Consider the following 18,683-nt stretch of genomic DNA (forward strand, 5'->3'; position numbering starts at 1 on the left):
GTAAGAATTAAATTCGTGACTTCTTCGATTACAGTAACTCTGATACCATGTAAAGGCTAAAGCAATGATGTGCAACCTAAATAACCTTTCAACAAGGAAAATTGTCAACATGATTAGGAACATACAATGTAGAAACTGGTCTATTAGTAGCTATGCATAAAGCAAAGCTAATCAAGGGGCGGTTTATATATGACGGGTCTCAGATTCAGATCAAGAGCTCATTCTGAAAGTTTAGGATACTACTCAGTAGATAATATGCTGATTCAATAGAGGTAAATTTATTGTCTATTAGGCTAAGTACAGAACATGTATCTACCACATGATTACTTTTGTTCAAATAATAAAGTTCCAGTTATGAATACACGTATTATTACATGAATACACAATTGATGATTAACACTAAATTTGTGTGCTTTGTCAGATTTTTCTGTTCATCTCCTCGGTTTGTTCATGATCACCACCAGCAAGCATATACTCCCTGCCATGAAGTTGTTGCCATAACATCATCACTTGATTCATTGAGAAAACATCAAAGCAAAAAATACGGAAGAAACATAAACGAAAGGGGAAACAGTTGTATCATATTAGCGCAAGAGACAAATTAATCAAAACACGTAATCGTCTCAGCGTTTACTTTCAAAAACAAACTAAGAAGAAGCCCCAACTCAATACATGAAATATGCCCGATCTTAACATCAATTTTTTGGCTATCCGACCAACACGATCATAAATTTTAAAAATCAAATGGACAGAGAAATATCACCCATTATTATATAGAGGCCTTCTTGTTTCAAACAAACATTAATAGAGTCCGAAATTAAGTTTCATAAACAAGGACAACAAAGTCAACTAACCCAAAAAGGATTCACAAACTAATCAATCTTTGGCAACCACCATGAACATGATTTACTTATGGAGGGCCTTCTTTTTGCTCACAATCATTAGTTTAACTTATGAACTAAAGTTCTACCACGAACATGATTGTTAAGTGAGCGTTGAGTATTCAATCTATAGCATAGAAGAATCCTTCCAAGTTTCAATTATATAAGTCCATGGAAAAGTAGGATTTTGAGATGGTATAAAGTTGTCCCCAGCATTACCGAAAATTGAAAAACTTCAGATAATGAAATTCACAAAATATGTATTTTTTCCTTTTGACAATGAATTATTAATTGTTGACTAAAAATATTTTTCACATCCCAATAAAAATCAATGATACTCTAGTCAAGTATATAAATCACGCTAAATACCTGAGTCTTCTGCAAAGGCGTGCTAAAGCATCCGATCCAGTTCTAGATGCAATATCCTCAACCTTAGCAGCATTAGATAAAGTCATACTATCTGCAAGTATAAATTCACACAACTCCTTCAACGAACAAGCATCAGTCAACACAGCTGAATGGCCCCCGCCAGCAGCAAGTTTTCGGACCTCCCCAACACACCTGTGATATAGAAATTTATCATACAAAAACTTACGCAATCATGAAGTTACCTAAGCTACAAACACATACCAGTCAACAGGTGATGGATACCAAGCATATGTAGATTTCTCATTGGCTGCCTGACCATAATTATTGTAACCCCATCCATGAATTTGACCATCATTCATAGATATCAGGGTGTGGGAATGTCCACAAGCAACAAGTTGCACATCTTTTGGAACAACTAAAACTGGAATATTTCTGAAAAATATCTGAGAGTCATTAGCAACACACGAGAATAATCCAGTTTGGGGGCCGAGGCCTAACTGCCCAGATTGACCGCCACCCCAAGCGTAAAGTGCTCCTTTCTGAGTCACAGCACATGTATGTACTCCACCACATGCCACATCTTTTATAAAAATACCATCAAGGGAAACCACCCTCCTTGGAATTAACTCTTTATCCCCGTACTGGAGTGAAGAATGCCCAAGCTGGCCCATATTTCCTAGCCCCCATGAGTAGCTGCCAAGTCCAAGGACAAATATAACAAGTGAGGAAGTATTATCACAAGAAGCTTAATTTCATAAATAACCATTATTCAATACTGCTTATGGATTTCCAATAATACATACAACTGGAACAAATCATTCATTATACAACCTAGAAAAATACATGTCTGTGTCTGTCCATGTATCAAATGAGCAAAAGAAACTAAACAAATATTTAGTATCTTCTGGTACACACAAAAACATACACATATTAGAAGAGGGGAAAGGTGGAAGGAAGGGACCTAAGTCCTAAAAAAATTCTTCAGGGTAAAATTTTACTAATATAGATTTGAAATGAAACCCTAACTTTCTAGGGTAGGAAGAGGGAAATCCTTGTATGCAAACTTCCTGTTACAATTTTGCAAAGAGACTGTTTCTTGGATTCAAACTCGTGACTTCTTAGTCACCAAGGAAAAACTTTACCACTAGTCTAGACTCGCTCTCCACTCATATAGATTTGGACTCATAATCAATTGGGTTCATTTAATAAAAATAGTTCTTTGTTTACAATTGTCTCACTACACTTAACACCAACCCTCCTCATTTTCCCTAACTTGGGACAAGCAATGTAAACATATATAGATTTGGACTGCAAAAGAAAGATTATATAGATTCAGAATAGAAAACAATCTTACTTTTAACACCTCTCTTCTACCTCCCAACCACAGAACCATCCTCATCAAATCCTAGGTTCAATGTTACCCATGTGAAAAGAGTTGGAGAAAGATCAATAAAGAAACGCAACCCCCATAAAACGTCAAATATCTCAATGGAGTAACGGCTTGAAAGCTACAGTTTTACCAACCGTATGAAGTAAAGTAATGGTCCTCACCAAGGTTATAATTCAAAGTTCCAACACAGGATGCCACCCAAAAAAAGGTGTAACAGTTCAAAAAAAAATAAAAAAAATAACACTGTTCCAAACGTGAAGATCGCAAGATCTCTGCTGATTTGTTTCAAATGTGATCATAAAATTTGTCTTTTCCTTTTGGTAAATGACTAAAGGACTTGCATGAACTGAAACGAAGGGAAAGAGCTTGAGGTCCATATGTCTCAAAAATAAAAATAAAAGATTCACTCCACTCCATAACATATGAATATTAGTTTTCACAAATATTAATAACACAAAGGGCGAGGGGTATCACTGTAAACAAATTATACCTATTTATGATGCATGCACAATGTTACCATACAATTTTAAGCTTAAAAGATTTCAACTACTATATAACAAGTATAATAATCATATTTATATAAGCATTGTTCTGTAGTCGTGCTATGCCTATTTAAAATAATAATACTTCAGGAAAAAAAAAACCATGATTGCATGTCAATAGAATAAAAAACCTTGTTCCAAACATTTTCAAACAAAACCCAGATAAAACTAAGGAGGACAATAAAATATAACACGGTTGGCTCCAGGAATATATAACTACAGTCAGCTACAGTTTTTAATGGCATAACCAAGCCACGGGAATAGAAACTTGCATAATAGATGCAGCATTTCCATTGCATCTTGTCTCCTGACGTGAGATTCCCTAATGTGTCATGGGGAAAACCACAATTCTCATGCTTAAATTTATAACTATCTCCATCTAGAAAGTCCTTCAAATCACTTACACCTCGCCCTTATCAGAAATGGCTGCTGTGTGGTACTCCCCGCATGACACTTTGGTAATCTTCACAAGCTCAGGGGCTTCATCAAGGAACTTAGCATAAGAACTTATAATACGAGCCCCCTGTAGTCCTTCACAAGTAATGCCTCGGCCAAGTTGACCATACTCATTGTACCCTGGTTTATGAATTCAGTGAGAAAACCCTGATTAGTAGTTTGTAAATTCTCAAGTTTATTTTCCTACATTTGATGCTCTGTATATTGATAAGCCTGCAACCATGTCAACTCCATAAAAGTACTTATTGACATAAAATTTACAATTCATATATGAATAATAATATATTTAGAAAGAAAATAGTGAATAAAGAAAGGAAATTACTGAATTACCCCAAGCTTGTAGTAGGCCTTCCTCAGACAAAGCAACCATGTGGACAGCTCCACAAGACACTTCACGAATAATCTGTAAGTATGACAATATGAATGATGGTAAAACAGAAAGCAAGCAAGAATAGAAAATAGACCGAAAAATGCAAAAGTATCCTATTCCATCATTTAAAAAATTGTATCCCCACGAAGAAAAGGAAGAGAAACTACACATTCTACTTTGTATACAATAAAATTAAACTAAACCCTAGGAGAATGGATTCGTTCATATATCATAATTCTCAGCAATGCTACAAACTAGAAATCAGGCAAAAAGAAATGTTATGGAATGATTACATTCACAGGATGACAGAAGCAATTGCAAGAAACCACAGCAGCAATTATTCTCCTTCTTGGGCCTCATTAATTATTAGCCCTAAGGAATAGATTTTAGAAATGGTAGAAAAGATATGTTCAATCTATTTACATATAAACAAGGAAAATAATAAAATAATCAAGACAATCCAATAAATGTTGTATCATTTCTTTAAGTCACAATGAATGTACATATACATGCAAATATATATCAGTATGTGCTCAAACATATGTACTTACTGTGTTAGGTTTGAAGGCCCCCCAGAACAATCTAGGAAGATTTGATCCCTGGAATAAAAACAATATGTTGAAGAAGAAGAATTTCCGAAATCTGACATACTAGGAGCCTTTAAAAAGGTATTACCTGATTTTGCCCCCACACCCAGAGTCGTCCAGTCGAGATGGTACCATCATTTTCACGAGGTTCTGCAATGCAAGCAGAACAATGTGCTCCACAGGATACAGATTTTACAAACTCTGACTCCAATTGTTTTACTTTCGTTGGATGTTTCCTTCGCACCTCAGTTCCATCTCCCAATTGACCAAAGTCATTAGCTCCTGGGATATCGGATATATGCATGAGTCTTAGACACTTAGCACTTTTATGCTCCCTAACCATTACTACCAGCAAAAAAATAAGATTAGAATTGTAAATTAAAAAGGAAAAAATTCCTCTAAATCTAATTCATACTTTTACATATTGTTCCCTGTTAATAAAAAATGATCAAATGAAAGAACAACAGGGTCACTATTGACACAAACCACATCCCGTATTTGAAGTGTAATGGAAAGTGGAAACTCTGATGAGACATGTTAATCCTAGAATACTAAAAGCCAGTTCCTGCCGGCACTATTCAGTGAGAACATCTCCCCCTCCAAAATTAAACCTACACATTTAGTCCTCGTATTCTAAAACCAACAAACACACCCCCTGGTTTGAGTATTCACAAAACAAAAAGCCTCGTACGTAACTATTTGGAGACACAATGCCAAAATTATCCCTTTTGTGATTACTAATTCCAATAACTTGACTGTTTTTATTCTTCCATTCACAAATTGTCAGTTGTCAACAGTGTTTATTATATCTAACAATAAAGGGGGTACTTGGGAGTTTTGAATATAGGACTAAAAGTGTAGGTTTAAATTTGGGGAAGGAAATCCCATGAGCTTAGCTAACTTACATTTGCTCTAAAATTCTCAGTAGATTTATAAAGGAAATTGCTTTCCACTTCCCCTTCTCCCCTTTCTGGCCCCCTTGTGGAGATCCTGAAGGTGTAAGTAATTTATTTATTTGATATTTGTTTGACTTCCCAAATAACAAGTAAATAAATAAATAAAAATCGTGTAAGAAACAGTCCCAACAGAACAATATAAAACAGTATTTGAAAATGAATGAATTATGAATGCATGAGCAATGTTTAAAACAAGTAAACAGTAAAAAGTCCAAACCCCATGTAAAAAGAGAGCCATCAGAGGCTATAGCTGCGGTATGCTCTCGACCACAAGCAACATCTAACCAGCGAGCATTGATACCAGCTGGACATCCAAACAGCTCAGGAGGAAGCTGTTTTGGAATCCTCAATTGATCCTCTTTCCCCTTTCTCCCTGTCTGCCCTGATTGATTGTATCCCCACACATAAATTGCACTCTTCCTTGGAACACTCACCGGTCGAATGCTCCCAAAAATCTTATCAATATCCATAGATTCTTTTCTTTACCTTAAATGCAAACAAACCATTCAACCAATAAGTGCAATTTGTAAATTAAATACCACACATGATATGAATAATAACAACAATAGCAGGAAAAGAAATCCCCAAAAAATTTCAATGATTAAATTAAACCTACACAAAATGAAACTTGATTCTGACTCTGCTTTCTATATCACCTTAATTTCAAGAAAAATGAAGAAAAAAATGGCGAAATAGAACTATTTCCTTATGGAATATCATAATTAAGACAAACTAAAAAGGAGAGCTACTAAAACGAAGTTGAAATTTTGGGAAATGGATATAGTATGAGAGGAAGAGTAGTGTGAGAAATTGAGAGAGAGAGAGAGAGAGAGAGAGAGAGAGAAACAGTAGCTTACCGAAAAGGGAAAGGGAATCGGAATGGCAGAGAATGAGAATAGAAAATGAGAGGAAGAAGTTTGAAAGAATGAACAATGCCTAATGCACAAATGTCGCAGTGGACTTGAACAAATACCTCATAAATTTCGAATTTTTCTAGATACTTTATTTTTATATTTTTAAATAGGTTATTTTTTTAATCTATTCTTAGGAAATTTATTTTTAAATTTCCATCCAACCGTATTTATATAACAGAATTATATTTACAAAAAATTTATTTATAAATTCTTACAAATTATATTATGTATTATAGATAATACATATTATTTAAATATGTATTAGTCATAATACAGAACATAATTTATAAGGATTTACAGATATAACTTAGCCTTATTTTATAATATAATATTTTGCTTGCTAAGCAAGGTTCCTTTAGGTAATAAGCTTAGTATTCTTTGACTTAGTTAGGTTCCTCTTTTGACTAGTTAATTAATTATTCAGATAGTTTGAAAATCATCTCAATTAGTGGGCAATTATATTATTTTTTTAGGAATGGTAAAAAAGTTTAAGTTAAGGGAGTGGTTATATTTATTATTAAAAGAATTTACAACTCTTACTATTAAATTAATTATCGTTGATTATTGTTAATCTAACAATTATAATTTATTAGATCATATTTATTAATTAATTATTAACGGTGATTAATTTAATAATAAAAGTTTTTCAATAATAACTATAACTAGGGGTGTTAAGGGACCGAGTCGAGCCGAGCTTTGGTCTTAAAAAGCTAAGTCTGTGTTTAAATATGTCAGCCTGACCAAGTCTGTTATCTGTTATAAATATAATTATCAGCATATGGCATGACTTATTTACAAAAAATAATAGTCCGATTTAGTCTGTTAGCCTGTTTTAAAAAAATAAGACAACAAAAAATTATCCAAACAGAATATACAATCAAAACATTAGTAATTCCATAAATATTCATAAATTCAATGTATATTTAAACAACATAATATAGAATAAAATCATTCAAAAAGTCTGTTTAATTAATAAAATGGGATGAAATGGATTCAGGAGAAAAAGAGGGCTATTACAAGTAATATAAAAAATATAAAAAAAAATAAAAATTAATATATTAGGCTAGCCTGAGAGGCTCTAAGGCCGAGCTTTTGAATTAGAATCTGAGACCTTTTTATTAAACGAGCTTTTATACAAGTCCAAGTCTGGTTCAACAACCAATTTTAGACATGTAAACTCAGGCCTTCACGAGCCGAGCTAAAGTTCCCTAATTCGTTTACCACCCCTAACTATAACCTCTCCTTTAAGTGAAAAAAAAAAGTATATGCTTTTTTTCTATACAGAAAAGTATATGCTTTAGACTATAAAAAACTAGTCAAGATAATTTTCTGCAATTCACTATATTTATTTTTATACATAACAATTAATAAAGATAATTAAATTTTATGTTTTTAATTCATAAACCAGCTAATTTTATTAATTTTATTTTCCTTGATAAAATTTCAAATATTTGATAACATTTAAATTAGTTAAGTTATATCATGCATAATCTATATTCACTTGAATGATAATTATTGAAACATTATAATTCTTGTACTAGATAAAAAAAATATGTTATTATTTTATTTTCAACATATTCGAAAGAGCTCTTACCAAAAAAAGTCTGAAAAGCCATGAGAAATTTATAAGTTAAGAGATGAAAATGTTGGCCACTTATCTTGGATATTATCGAATATTAAAATTTTACATGCAAATATAAAAAGAAAAGAAAAAATAATCATCAAATTATTATTAATAATAATAAAGTTGACATTTTTTAAATATATATGTATAGTTATTTATCGTGTTGATTATTATTTAAATTCATTGAATTTAAATTAATTTGATAAATTATTATTATTTTATTATTAGATATTAATTATCATTTATAATTTTAATTGTTATTTTTGTATAATGAGTAAATATGCCTGAAAAAGAGAATGATATTTAAACAACATCTGTCACGTAATTAAATCAAGCTGAATCCGGTAATTTCACATAGTTGTATTACTTCAGTAAATAAAACTTTTCCCTCATCACATTCATAATTTTTTGTTTATTTTAATTACATGAGTCAAAAATCCTTATATCCTATGCTAGGGTTTTTTCTCCCCCACATTATTGAAGTAAGTCTTGAAAGACGTTTGAATTGTAGAAGGTGATAAGATTTTTTTTTTATTATATTATTCTCTTATAAAAGTTTACTCATGTTCTTAATATTAAACAAAATATATATTTAATATTTTAAAAATATTAAATATGTTTTTATATTTTTGTTTAATAATTAAAAACATTAAGAGAAAATGTAAATTTAGTTAAGAAGTAATAATAACACATGAAAGATGAGATATTGGGGGAGGTGGCTGATGTAGACAAACCTCAAAAGTCAAACCACAAGTTTCCTGCGAGTTCGGGGGAAAAAAGAAGAAGAATAAGACAATAAGTTAACATAAAATAACAATACTTAAATAAAAAGACATCGTTGTTGTTTCTCTTCTCAGCTTATTATGTCATCAAGAATTAAGATCAAACAACTTCAATTCCAATTTACGTGAGACCTGGCAAAGCTTCTGAACTCTGGTGCTTCTCCTCTCTCTCTAACCTTTCCGACACTCCTACCCTTCTGGGTATTCTTAATACCCTTTTCTCACTGCTAATTGGTCTTAATTATGCTCGTTTTCTCTCTTGATTGTGTACTATTCCGGCGCAAAGATTGCGTTTTTATTTTTGTTTTTATTTTTCATTTGAAATTTTGATTTTTTTTTTATTTCTCTAATTTTGTTTTGTTGTTGTTGTTGTGTTGTTTCTAAATCTGATCTTGAGATTCGTTTGGGGCAAGAATTGCTCATATTTTCGAACATGTTAGATCATTCAGAAAATGGGATTAGTCATAATTGATGCTGGTGTAGCTGATTTTGTATATTTACCTTCATGCAAATTAATAACTTGTTTTGCAAAGGTTGACATATGGAGATTCTATTGTCTTGATTTTTTTACCATTTCAAATTACTAAAAGGGATTTCGGAAAGATCTCCTCTTTGTTAGTTCAGCCTTAATTTTTGAGCAAAAAAATACCTTTATGAAATTTGGGATAACTGTTCATAAAGAAAAATAGAGAAGATATATGACTGGTGTTAAGGTACTAGATTATTCTTCTTCCTTCTTTGCAATAGCAATCTTACTTGATATTTATTTATGTTTTAGAGACATTACAGATACAACAGGATCATGACTGAGACTACCAGTGCCAACTCTGAAAAGAAACTTGTACGAATTGATATTAGTTCTGATACTGTATGCCCATGGTGCTTTGTTGGCAAAAAAAATCTAGACAAAGCCATGGCTGCCTCTAAGGATAAATACAACTTTGAGGTCTAATATTCTCCTCTCTTTCTCTCTGTGTGTGTGTATGAGTGTGTCTTTGGCCCAAATATGTCTGACATTTCATGTGCTAATTTGCTGTTTGTCTTAATTTACAGACAAAATGGCACCCTTATCAACTTGATCCTAATGCCCCTAAAGAAGGCATTGACAAGAGGGAATATTACAGAAGAAAGTTTGGATCTCAATCAGAAAAGATGGAAGCTCGGATGTCGGAGGTTTTCATTTTATTAATCACTCTTTGAATCACATTTGTTATCATTGGTTGAATACTTGAATTTTCTATATTTCATCCCACCAATGAATTTTGAGCAAGTCATTGTTTCAATTTGGTATTTGGCAGGTCTTCAGGACTGTCGGTCTGGAATATAGTTTGTCAGGACTCACGTAAGATTAAGAGTGATTTTTCAATTCATCAATGGACGAACTTCTATAGTCATCATTGAAATGAACAACTTTAAAAGAGTGGAGAGTTCTGAAGGAGAGTTGTCTGAGGTTCAACTAACATTGTTTTAATTATCCACAGGGGAAACACTATGGATAGCCACAGGCTTATATATTATTCTGGACAGCAGGGTCTTGACAAGCAACATGATCTCGCTGAAGAACTTGGCCGTGGTTATTTCACACAGGGAAAATACATTGGTGATCAGTAAGGACTTTTTTCTTTTGGGGTGTCTATGGTTAAAGCTATTTTTTTATATAGTGAACCTTTTGGTTGTGTGTTCAATTAATGGCACTTTACATTTATTGCTTTAAGGCCTTGGAAACTCATTAACGGGGATATTTTGGATGCTCCTTTGAAGGGCTATCCATCAGTATGGATTTCAGTAGCTGTATTGTTTTACTTTTTGACGGATCAAGGATCCTCAATATTCACTTGACACATGATATATTTTTTTCACATCTTAATGGTTGAATATATCATTTTTTACTCACTGCTTGAAGAATATTAAAACTACAAACAAATTTCTTCAATGAAGGGTCTTTTAAATACTATGGTTTATATGCTATGTATAATAAGTCAAAAGATTAAAATAGAGTGGAATTGAATGCTCAATATGAAACAAATATAGTAAGGCAGGCAGGGCCATAGAAAATGGTATGATGAGTGGTCATTTGAGGTAGGATTTAGCTGATAATATTTTATTGCAGGACATTTGTACCAAGTGTCTTAAAATCTGGTTCCAAAATTGACAAGCATGATAATTTTTCATTTGGATGCAGTAAGTTTCTTCTGGAATCTGCTGCGAAGGTCGGTATAGAAGGGGCAGAAGAGTTTCTTAAGGACCCCAACAATGGGCTGAAGGAGGTATTTTTTCCTTACAAACAATCTCCTTCCTTCTGTATTTAAATTCAAATGATGACTAAAATATGTTTCATTGTATGAGATTTAATCTAGGGAAAAGTTTACCAATGTCCCGTGGTTTGCTTCAGAATCACCTATACCCCTGTGGTTTTTCTTTTATCACGTATGCCCTTGTGCTTTGTAAAAAATAAAAAACCACAAGGGCATATCTGATAAAAAAACATACCCTTTTGCAAACCACGGGTACATATGTGATAAAAAAAAAATCACAGGAACATAGGTGATTCTGGAATAAACCACCGGGACATTGGTGAACTTTTCCCTTTAATTTATTAGGGGTTCTAAGTTCTAACTTCCAAATGCTTAATGTATTTTCTTCATTTTAATGTTAACACCAAAGTGGTAGCATGAACTTTTCAGACACATTCAAAATTTTCAGTTGTGCGACCACAATAGATTGCTTTCTGGCAATTTTCATGTTCAGTTTAGCAATTGAATGAGATTGCATCACCACTGATCATGCTTTCTTATGACTCTACCTAGGTTGAGGATGAGCTCAGAACATACTCAGGAAACATTACAGGGGTTCCATATTACGTGGTAGGTGTATGAAATATTAAAATCCTAGTTTTTTTTTTTTCAGATTCATAATGTTCAGCACTGAACATATTGTGACTCATTTAATCATTTGGCAGATTAATGGGAATCAAAAGTTAAGCGGTGGCCAACCCCCTGAAGTCTTCTTGAGAGCTTTCCAAGTTGCTACAAGTTGACTTTCAACTTCTCAAAGTTTCTGTTGTCATAAGGAGGAGACCTTGAAAATAAAAAAGTTGGCTCTTCGCGTTAGTGCTATATTATACTTAAATAAAAAATGAACTTCTTCCAAGATATAAGACCATGTTCATATCTTCTACATTGTACATCTTCATTCCTGTCTTTGCAGCCCTACCGGATGCAGCAATAATAAGTTGAATGACTGTGCTATTTTTTTGACAATGCAATCTTAACTGCTGGTCTACAACCAACAATTACGCAACTGTTTGGTTTTGTTTGATTTTTACATAAAAATAACTATCAATGTTTTGATTAGGAACTTTTCTGTTTGGTTTTGTCTGAATACAAAAATATGAAGATAAGTACATTTGCCACTTTAGTTTTGAGTAGATTCACTCCATTGTCAACTAAAGAATAAGAGAATGGTTAACAGGACATGACTTATTTGGATGATGTTTTTATACTTGAGGAATGTTAGTAACATATTTTTGGTACTTCTCTTGATAATTTTTTTAGGTTATTTAGCGAGATTATAAGATTTGAAATAATAATAAAGATAGTATTAAATAAAATTAAAAAGTGTCTTATTTTTGTCTGTTAACAATGGAATTAAGTGCTTCAATCACACCGTTTCCTAGTAAAAGAAAATAATAATGACATATGTATTCTCCAAGCATTAATGGTGAAAGAGTCTCCCAATTAGCAATCATGCATGGCTTCTTTTTCCGTATTGTGGGAGCTACCCCCTCTCGAAATTTCATCAGCCTTTTTACATTTCCTTGTCTGACAGCGAATCTAGCTCTCTAACTTATTTTCTTCCCTTCTCTTTTTTCTTCATTCCATGTCCTTTTTTCCTTTCTTGCACCTTGATTTGGCAAAGAATCTCAATTCCTCCGGTGATACTTGTTGAAGATAGCAATAAGATATCACAAAATACTTTTAAAAGAAATGTGTACTCCTTGGAGTTTAGGATCAAAACTTATCCCTTGACTTAGTGCAAGTTCAACGAAGGGTCCATGCAGATTTGTTGAAGTTGTAGTTTGTTTCTCTAGTAAGTTTTAGATGTTATTTAGGTGGTGCATGCTTTGTTTTGTTTGCTAGTTTCTGTCTGAATCAAAGCTTGCAGGTAGTTTTGTGGAGCTATGTAAGTATCCAATAGTCCAAACTTGTAGCATAACAGTTTTTGTCGTACTTCTTGGTTTGGTCTCATTTATACTCAACTCAATATAGCATAACTTAACAGTATCATAACCCTTTCAGGCTCGGTGCTGTCAACACGAATATATTTTGACCAAAAAGGTTATACTTGTGTATATTTTTTATTCTTCATCATAAGGTTCTATTTCACTAAAAAATGATTGAATATATGTTTAACTTATTTATTAATTATGAATCATTTTTCATTTAATAATAATAAATTACCTTGAAGAATGGTTCAAAACTCAAATAACAATAGAGGCAGAAAAAAGAAGAAATCCTTATATAACACAAGGCAAACTGTTGAAACCATGACAAAGTTTCCATATAAAATTGCATTTTCCTTTTTCCTTGCAAGTTTTGGCAAAGGAGAAAAGTATAAGCATAGAAACAACTTGGATGAGATTGAACTTTCAATGATGGTTAATAAAACTTATATACTAACTATACATGATAAGCGCTTAATCTGAAGTATTCACAATGTCTATACTTGTATTTTTCCTTTTCCTGTTGTTGGCTTCATCCGCGACACAAACCTTATAATCAAGATCAAGTCGTTTCATCGAATACCATCACCTACACCAAAACAAAACAAATAAATAACTATCATGATTCATTAAAATTCAACTTCTAGTGCAGCATTTAATTTATCAATCTGAAATGCACAATTTGTCAATAACAAAATAAACTATTATTCAAGTTCTAGCACTCCAGTCATGCTCAGCTCAAATATATTTAAATACAGTACATTATAACAGTTTGATCAATATAAAAATCATATATTATCATAAATGATTCAGTGCCAATTGAAAAAGAATATTAGAATCAAGCTCAAACAGTCAGACACGCAAATTGACAAACGTGTAATATTTCACATATACACAATCTGAATGCAAGATGGGTGGAAATCAATTTCAGCTAAAATAATCAGAATCAAGCTCAAGCACCAACTCATGCATGCGCTTTTTGTGCCTTTCCATATCCAATAAATATATATAAATTTATACTGTGAGAAAGCACATAATATCACATATATCCTTTTTTTCCCTCTATTTGATCAGTCAATAAACCATGCCATTAAGTTTGCAGCAACTCACAGTCAACAACATAAATAAGTCTCACATAGAGCAAACTTTACGTTTCTGTCAGCAAAGCCTTAGTTTCTAAACATGACATGACACTAATACCCTTGTATGGAGAGTCATAAGACCAAAAATGCTTTACACTTTACAGTATCATATGTTAAGGCACTTAAGTGCAAACAAGAGCATAAGCAAAGTGTGAAAAAGATAAGAATATCGCAGTAGATGAGTGGACATGCAAGAAAAGATAAGATCAAGAATGAATGTAATAGAGAGAAAGTTGTAGTAGTTCCTACTGAGGAAAAGATAATAGAATCTTTCCTAAGATGATTTGGTCATGTGAAGAGAACAAATAAAGGCCCTAGTTAAAAGAGATGATCATATGGAGGATGGCCCAATATGCATAGGTAGAGAAAGATCAAGGAAAACTCTTAAGACTCCAAATATTATCACAATGGAATCATTTGATCTGTGTAACTGATCGCACCAAGCGGGAAAAGGCTTTTGTTGTTGTTGTTCATTATCAATCATGCTGAAAAGTAATATTTTTTCCATATGATGTTGTGACCTAGTGTACAAGACTAATGAAGTGGATTGTCATTTTACGTTTGGTCTGCAAACTGTAAATGTAAAGGAGAAGAACCTAATATCTTTTACTTATCATTCATATACTTTTATTTATTATATCATATTTTACATAATCCCATGCATTGCACAGGTAAAAACCTAGTATTCTTAACCAGAAGGCTTGGTATTTGCTAGCCTGATGTTTGCTATGCAATCATGCCAGTTGCCGGTTTTGAATCCAAGCTTTGTCCCTTTTGCAGATTTCCAATTAAAATGATCAAACTGAGTGACACCATGTCAGCACACAAAGCCATTGGGACTGATAGAATTGGGCCTGTTTGCCAGTTTGTACAGGAACTGGCTGGTTCAAACCAGTTCACAATGGTTTGCACTCTGAACACCATACAGTTTACAGGAAATAACCAAACCAGGGCATAGTTAGTTTGCTAGTTTCTGGTTATCAGCCACGGATTTTTATGTGTTCTATGCTCCAATTGTTGATGAGCTACAAGTGATTTTAGTGAGAAAGAATTCAGAAAATACCAAGTAAATATTACCTTCCCACAAACTGGACAGGTATCACTTCTCTCCATCCACTCATAAATGCAACCAAGATGAAAATGATGAGAGCACTTTGTCACTATCCTTGGATTCTCTTCAGTGTATTCTGCAAGCAAAAATAATAGCAGAAATATAAGAATCTGACAAAAGTCTTATTCTCATAATAGGGTGTTCCCTGGCATTAACAACCTTTTGTTTGCAACAGGGATCATGTCTTCACATGCACAAATAATAATAAGAATTTAAGGATTGGCCTCCCAGGTTCCTGTGCTAAGGTTATATTCTAACTTATAAACCAATGCTGCATCAATATATTAATAATTTATGGTTTTCTTCCTTAGAGATCAACTAATAGAAGAGCATAGAGAATCCATTGAGCAAAGCATATTTTATTCTCTCTAGTTATTCAAAATATCCCACTTTCATTTTGCCTCTTCACAATTTAAGGGAAAGAAGGGCTACACAAGTATACCAAATAGAAACAGTATTATGTCAAGACATGTCAAAAAGAATACAACAACTCATAATTCCAAACAAAATTGAGCCCCAGCATCTTGTAGTTTTCTAATGAAAATTTGAGTATTAAGTTTAAAATATCTCGACCTTCAAGACAAGTTGGACAGACATCCTCCTCTTCTGATGATGCATAGACGAGCCCAACTCCAGTAGTAAGTTTTGCTGACGAAAGTCTTACTGAGGACTTAGAATGGTATTCCTTTGAACCAACTTCACCAGTACATTCATTCCATTTGTTGCCTGAATTTAAAGATTCTGGGTCCGCATCTACATCACCTGTTAGAGGTTCTGACTCCTCATTCAAATGACTTGAACCCTTCTCACGTCTTGAAACTAGTCCATCACGCTGTGAGCGGAAGCACCTTGGGTCTGCATCATAAGGCAAGGGTCTTGGAGGAGAACGGTACATGTCAGATAGCGAATCATCAAGTGAAGCTGTAGAAGTCATAGATGCTGCCCCCTGTATAGATGAAGGAATGGAATGCACTTCCCCTCTACGGAATAGTGATGCGTACTGAAATTAGAGGTAAATTGGGAAAGGATTATATTATATTATAGAGTAAATCTCTCATCAATATCAGGATACATCATCCTGAGAAATGGAATTAAGAGTAAAATATTCTTCAAAATGCTGTCTACTGAATATTAATGTAAATGGAAATCAATACAATGGATTTACCACCAATATACTTAGACTAACAGATGCAGCAAAGTTTTCCTAAACCAAATTATAGGTGATATTTGATTTTTTGTGGCCTTCTTACAAGCAAGTAAGCACTAGAGCTTCAGAAAAACACCCGTCCAACAATTGGCTTAGAGGTAACATATATTTAGACTCACTTGTAACACTGATAGCACTCACAAGTCACAACATTTACTGTAGATTAGCACAAGTGCATATATGCAATACATCACCATTTGTACTTTTGTAGTGTTTTAGACAATTGGGACATACATTTCAAGCCTACAGGTATGAAAAACCAGAACACTAAATGGAAACAATTGGCAAATCGCCCCGCATATAACTTCATTTATGAGTAATTTTTCACATTATGACAAAGGAACAATAGATAGGATGCATACAAAAAACGGACAAGTGCTCCTGAAAATTTATGAGGTTTGTTTGCCACTTCACAAGTATGGAATTCCAGGCAATAACAATGCATTAACGCCTGATCATGAACCGAGGCATCGAATTCAAATTACAGAGAACAACATAAAATATGGGGAAATAATTATCTCATGTTGCATCAGATAATTATCTCATGCAACAGACAATATAGTGAGGTCCACTATTTTTTCTTTTTTTTTTTTTTTTCTGAAAAAGTAGTGGACCCCACAATCTTATCTCTGTTGCATGAGCGTGAGATCCCTAAAATATAAGATGGAATGCAAAAAGTGAAACGAAAGAAAACAAGGGAAGGGCAGAGGGCAAGGAGTTAAGGGTTAGAGACATACCACATTCAAAAAGCTCTGTACGAAGCAACTGAGACACACACAGTTCCTATATACAGGAACATTTGGATTCACATAATCTTCAAATTCATCAACACTCAAACAACCACAAACAGAACCCATTGTTCCAGCTTCAATATCTTTCTCTCTTTTAGCTTAAATTTTTCTCACTCGTCGACTCAACAGATCACCAAAATATTAATGGTACTGCTGCATGCACGCTTTGACAAAAAGGAGCCCCCAAAAGCACTATCCAATAACTATGCTTTCACACATAAATAAAGGAGAGAGGATTCTAAGCTCGCAGAAGTTCCACTACCTCCGCAAACCAGTACCCTCCCTCTTCTGTTCAGGTGATCTGTAATATGGATAAACAGATTCTGATTCTCTTGATCACCTGTAAAATACACCAAAATTACATAAAAATCACTAAAGAAAAAATGAAAAAGGTTGTAGTAGAAGCTGTCAGTTATGTAATTTAACCAATCAAACTAACTAATATTTTTCTAAAGGCCTATTGAGCAATGCAACTAATGCTGATGCTCCAAATCCAAAGCAGCATGTATACAGAACATCATTGGCAAATCAGGACTCTAAAATAAAGATCAACACACCTGTTTTCTCTTTAAGGGGAAAAAACAAGTATGATAAAACTTGAGAGAATAACTAAAATAAAATTGAAAAAGACTATTGCAAATTTGAGAGCTTCAAGGAAAAGCTATATAATTTGTTAACAATTTTCCTTCAGATTATGCAAAAATTGATTCTTTACTTCACTGCTAAGCTAGGCCACTACATCAACACAGCAGAAAGATCAATGTTTCCCTCTCAGCTGGAAAATCAGAATCACTATTTTTGGATAACAACCCATAAACATATAAGCAAGGCACGCCCTCCATCCCAGGAACTGGAAATTCTTTTATAAAGGAAAAAAAGAAGAAGACAAAATCACATGCAAATTATCTAGGTAAAGGCAGACACCTGAATTTTCTAAAAAAGAAGGAAAAATCAATCGTGAAAAACACCCAAATTGATTACCCCATAAAAAAAAAAAAGAGAGGGAGAGATACCCAATTGCGATTATCAAACAAGAAAGCAATCAGACGATCAAAAAGGGAAGTGGGTAAGCGAGGAAAAGGACAAAAGATGGAAATTTTGGAAGAAAAAAAGAAGTACCTGAGAGAGAGAGAGAGTTTTGAATATTGTTCTTGGGGGAAGACAACAAGAGAGAGAGAGAGAGATGAAACTTTGGAAGATTGAGAATGTTTTAGATTGGGAAATCGGATTTTCTAAAAAGAGGGTTTTGGATTTTTCATTCACCAAATTAGTGGAAGCAAAGCAAAACAGCTATTTCTCTCTCTTCTTAGGTTTATGTTTTTTCTATTACCCCTTTCTG

The 18,683-nt window shown here is 33.3% G+C and overlaps 3 protein-coding genes across 5 annotated transcripts; 1 reads left to right on the forward strand and 2 right to left on the reverse strand.

Annotated features, from left to right (window-relative positions):
- Positions 1-182: 182 nt before the first annotated feature.
- LOC133290211 (uncharacterized) lies at positions 183-6,483 on the reverse strand. The gene is made up of 9 exons (XM_061488270.1): positions 6,409-6,483; positions 5,769-6,037; positions 4,684-4,877; positions 4,560-4,607; positions 3,969-4,041; positions 3,587-3,758; positions 1,512-1,943; positions 1,251-1,442; positions 183-478 (listed from the first exon to the last, which is right to left on the reverse strand). Exons 2-9 carry the CDS (start codon positions 6,019-6,021, stop codon positions 418-420), a joined length of 1,425 nt encoding a protein of 474 aa, XP_061344254.1. The 5' UTR covers positions 6,022-6,037; positions 6,409-6,483; the 3' UTR covers positions 183-417.
- A 2,420-nt stretch (positions 6,484-8,903) lies between these two features.
- Positions 8,904-12,181, forward strand: LOC133290220 (uncharacterized). Of its 3 annotated transcripts, none has more exons than XM_061488282.1 (8): positions 8,904-9,025; positions 9,650-9,817; positions 9,925-10,044; positions 10,170-10,213; positions 10,353-10,478; positions 11,054-11,138; positions 11,679-11,735; positions 11,831-12,180. In XM_061488282.1, exons 2-8 carry the CDS (start codon positions 9,674-9,676, stop codon positions 11,906-11,908), a joined length of 654 nt encoding a protein of 217 aa, XP_061344266.1. In that variant the 5' UTR covers positions 8,904-9,025; positions 9,650-9,673; the 3' UTR covers positions 11,909-12,180. The 3 variants fall into 3 exon arrangements, with proteins under 3 accessions (XP_061344266.1, XP_061344268.1, XP_061344267.1); XM_061488284.1 differs by having other exon boundaries at positions 8,918-9,025; positions 9,661-9,817; positions 11,831-12,181; XM_061488283.1 differs by having other exon boundaries at positions 8,932-9,072.
- A 1,191-nt stretch (positions 12,182-13,372) lies between these two features.
- Positions 13,373-18,683, reverse strand: LOC133290190 (E3 ubiquitin-protein ligase At3g02290). Its single transcript, XM_061488249.1, has 5 exons — positions 18,464-18,683; positions 17,291-17,684; positions 15,920-16,346; positions 15,313-15,422; positions 13,373-13,682 (listed from the first exon to the last, which is right to left on the reverse strand). The coding sequence occupies exons 2-5, from the start codon at positions 17,408-17,410 to the stop codon at positions 13,656-13,658; spliced, it is 684 nt and encodes a 227-aa protein (XP_061344233.1). The 5' UTR covers positions 17,411-17,684; positions 18,464-18,683; the 3' UTR covers positions 13,373-13,655.

Source organism: Gastrolobium bilobum, unplaced genomic scaffold, assembly GCF_033153095.1.
Source record: "Gastrolobium bilobum isolate Gb01-03AN ecotype WA unplaced genomic scaffold, APGP_CSIRO_Gbil_v1 utg17055, whole genome shotgun sequence".
Taxonomy (NCBI): Eukaryota; Viridiplantae; Streptophyta; class Magnoliopsida; order Fabales; family Fabaceae; genus Gastrolobium; species Gastrolobium bilobum.

Excerpts from the sequence above, each read along its gene's own strand:
- LOC133290220 (XM_061488282.1), top strand. The coding sequence starts at position 9,674 with ATGACTGAGACTACCAGTGCCAACTCTGAAAAGAAACTTGTACGAATT. Across the intron at positions 10,479-11,053 it reads GGAAAATACATTGGTGATCA|TAAGTTTCTTCTGGAATCTG; the intron begins GTAAGGACTTTT and ends ATTTGGATGCAG. Across the intron at positions 11,139-11,678 it reads CCAACAATGGGCTGAAGGAG|GTTGAGGATGAGCTCAGAAC; the intron begins GTATTTTTTCCT and ends GACTCTACCTAG.
- LOC133290190 (XM_061488249.1), bottom strand. The coding sequence starts at position 17,410 with ATGGGTTCTGTTTGTGGTTGTTTGAGTGTTGATGAATTTGAAGATTAT. Across the intron at positions 16,347-17,290 it reads TACAGAGCTTTTTGAATGTG|TACGCATCACTATTCCGTAG; the intron begins GTATGTCTCTAA and ends CTCTAATTTCAG. Across the intron at positions 13,683-15,312 it reads CCTGTCCAGTTTGTGGGAAG|GTGATGGTATTCGATGAAAC; the intron begins GTAATATTTACT and ends GTTTTGGTGTAG.
- LOC133290211 (XM_061488270.1), bottom strand. The coding sequence starts at position 6,021 with ATGGATATTGATAAGATTTTTGGGAGCATTCGACCGGTGAGTGTTCCA. Across the intron at positions 4,608-4,683 it reads GGGTGTGGGGGCAAAATCAG|GGATCAAATCTTCCTAGATT; the intron begins GTAATACCTTTT and ends TTTTTATTCCAG. Across the intron at positions 3,759-3,968 it reads AGGCCTACTACAAGCTTGGG|GGTACAATGAGTATGGTCAA; the intron begins GTAATTCAGTAA and ends TTCATAAACCAG.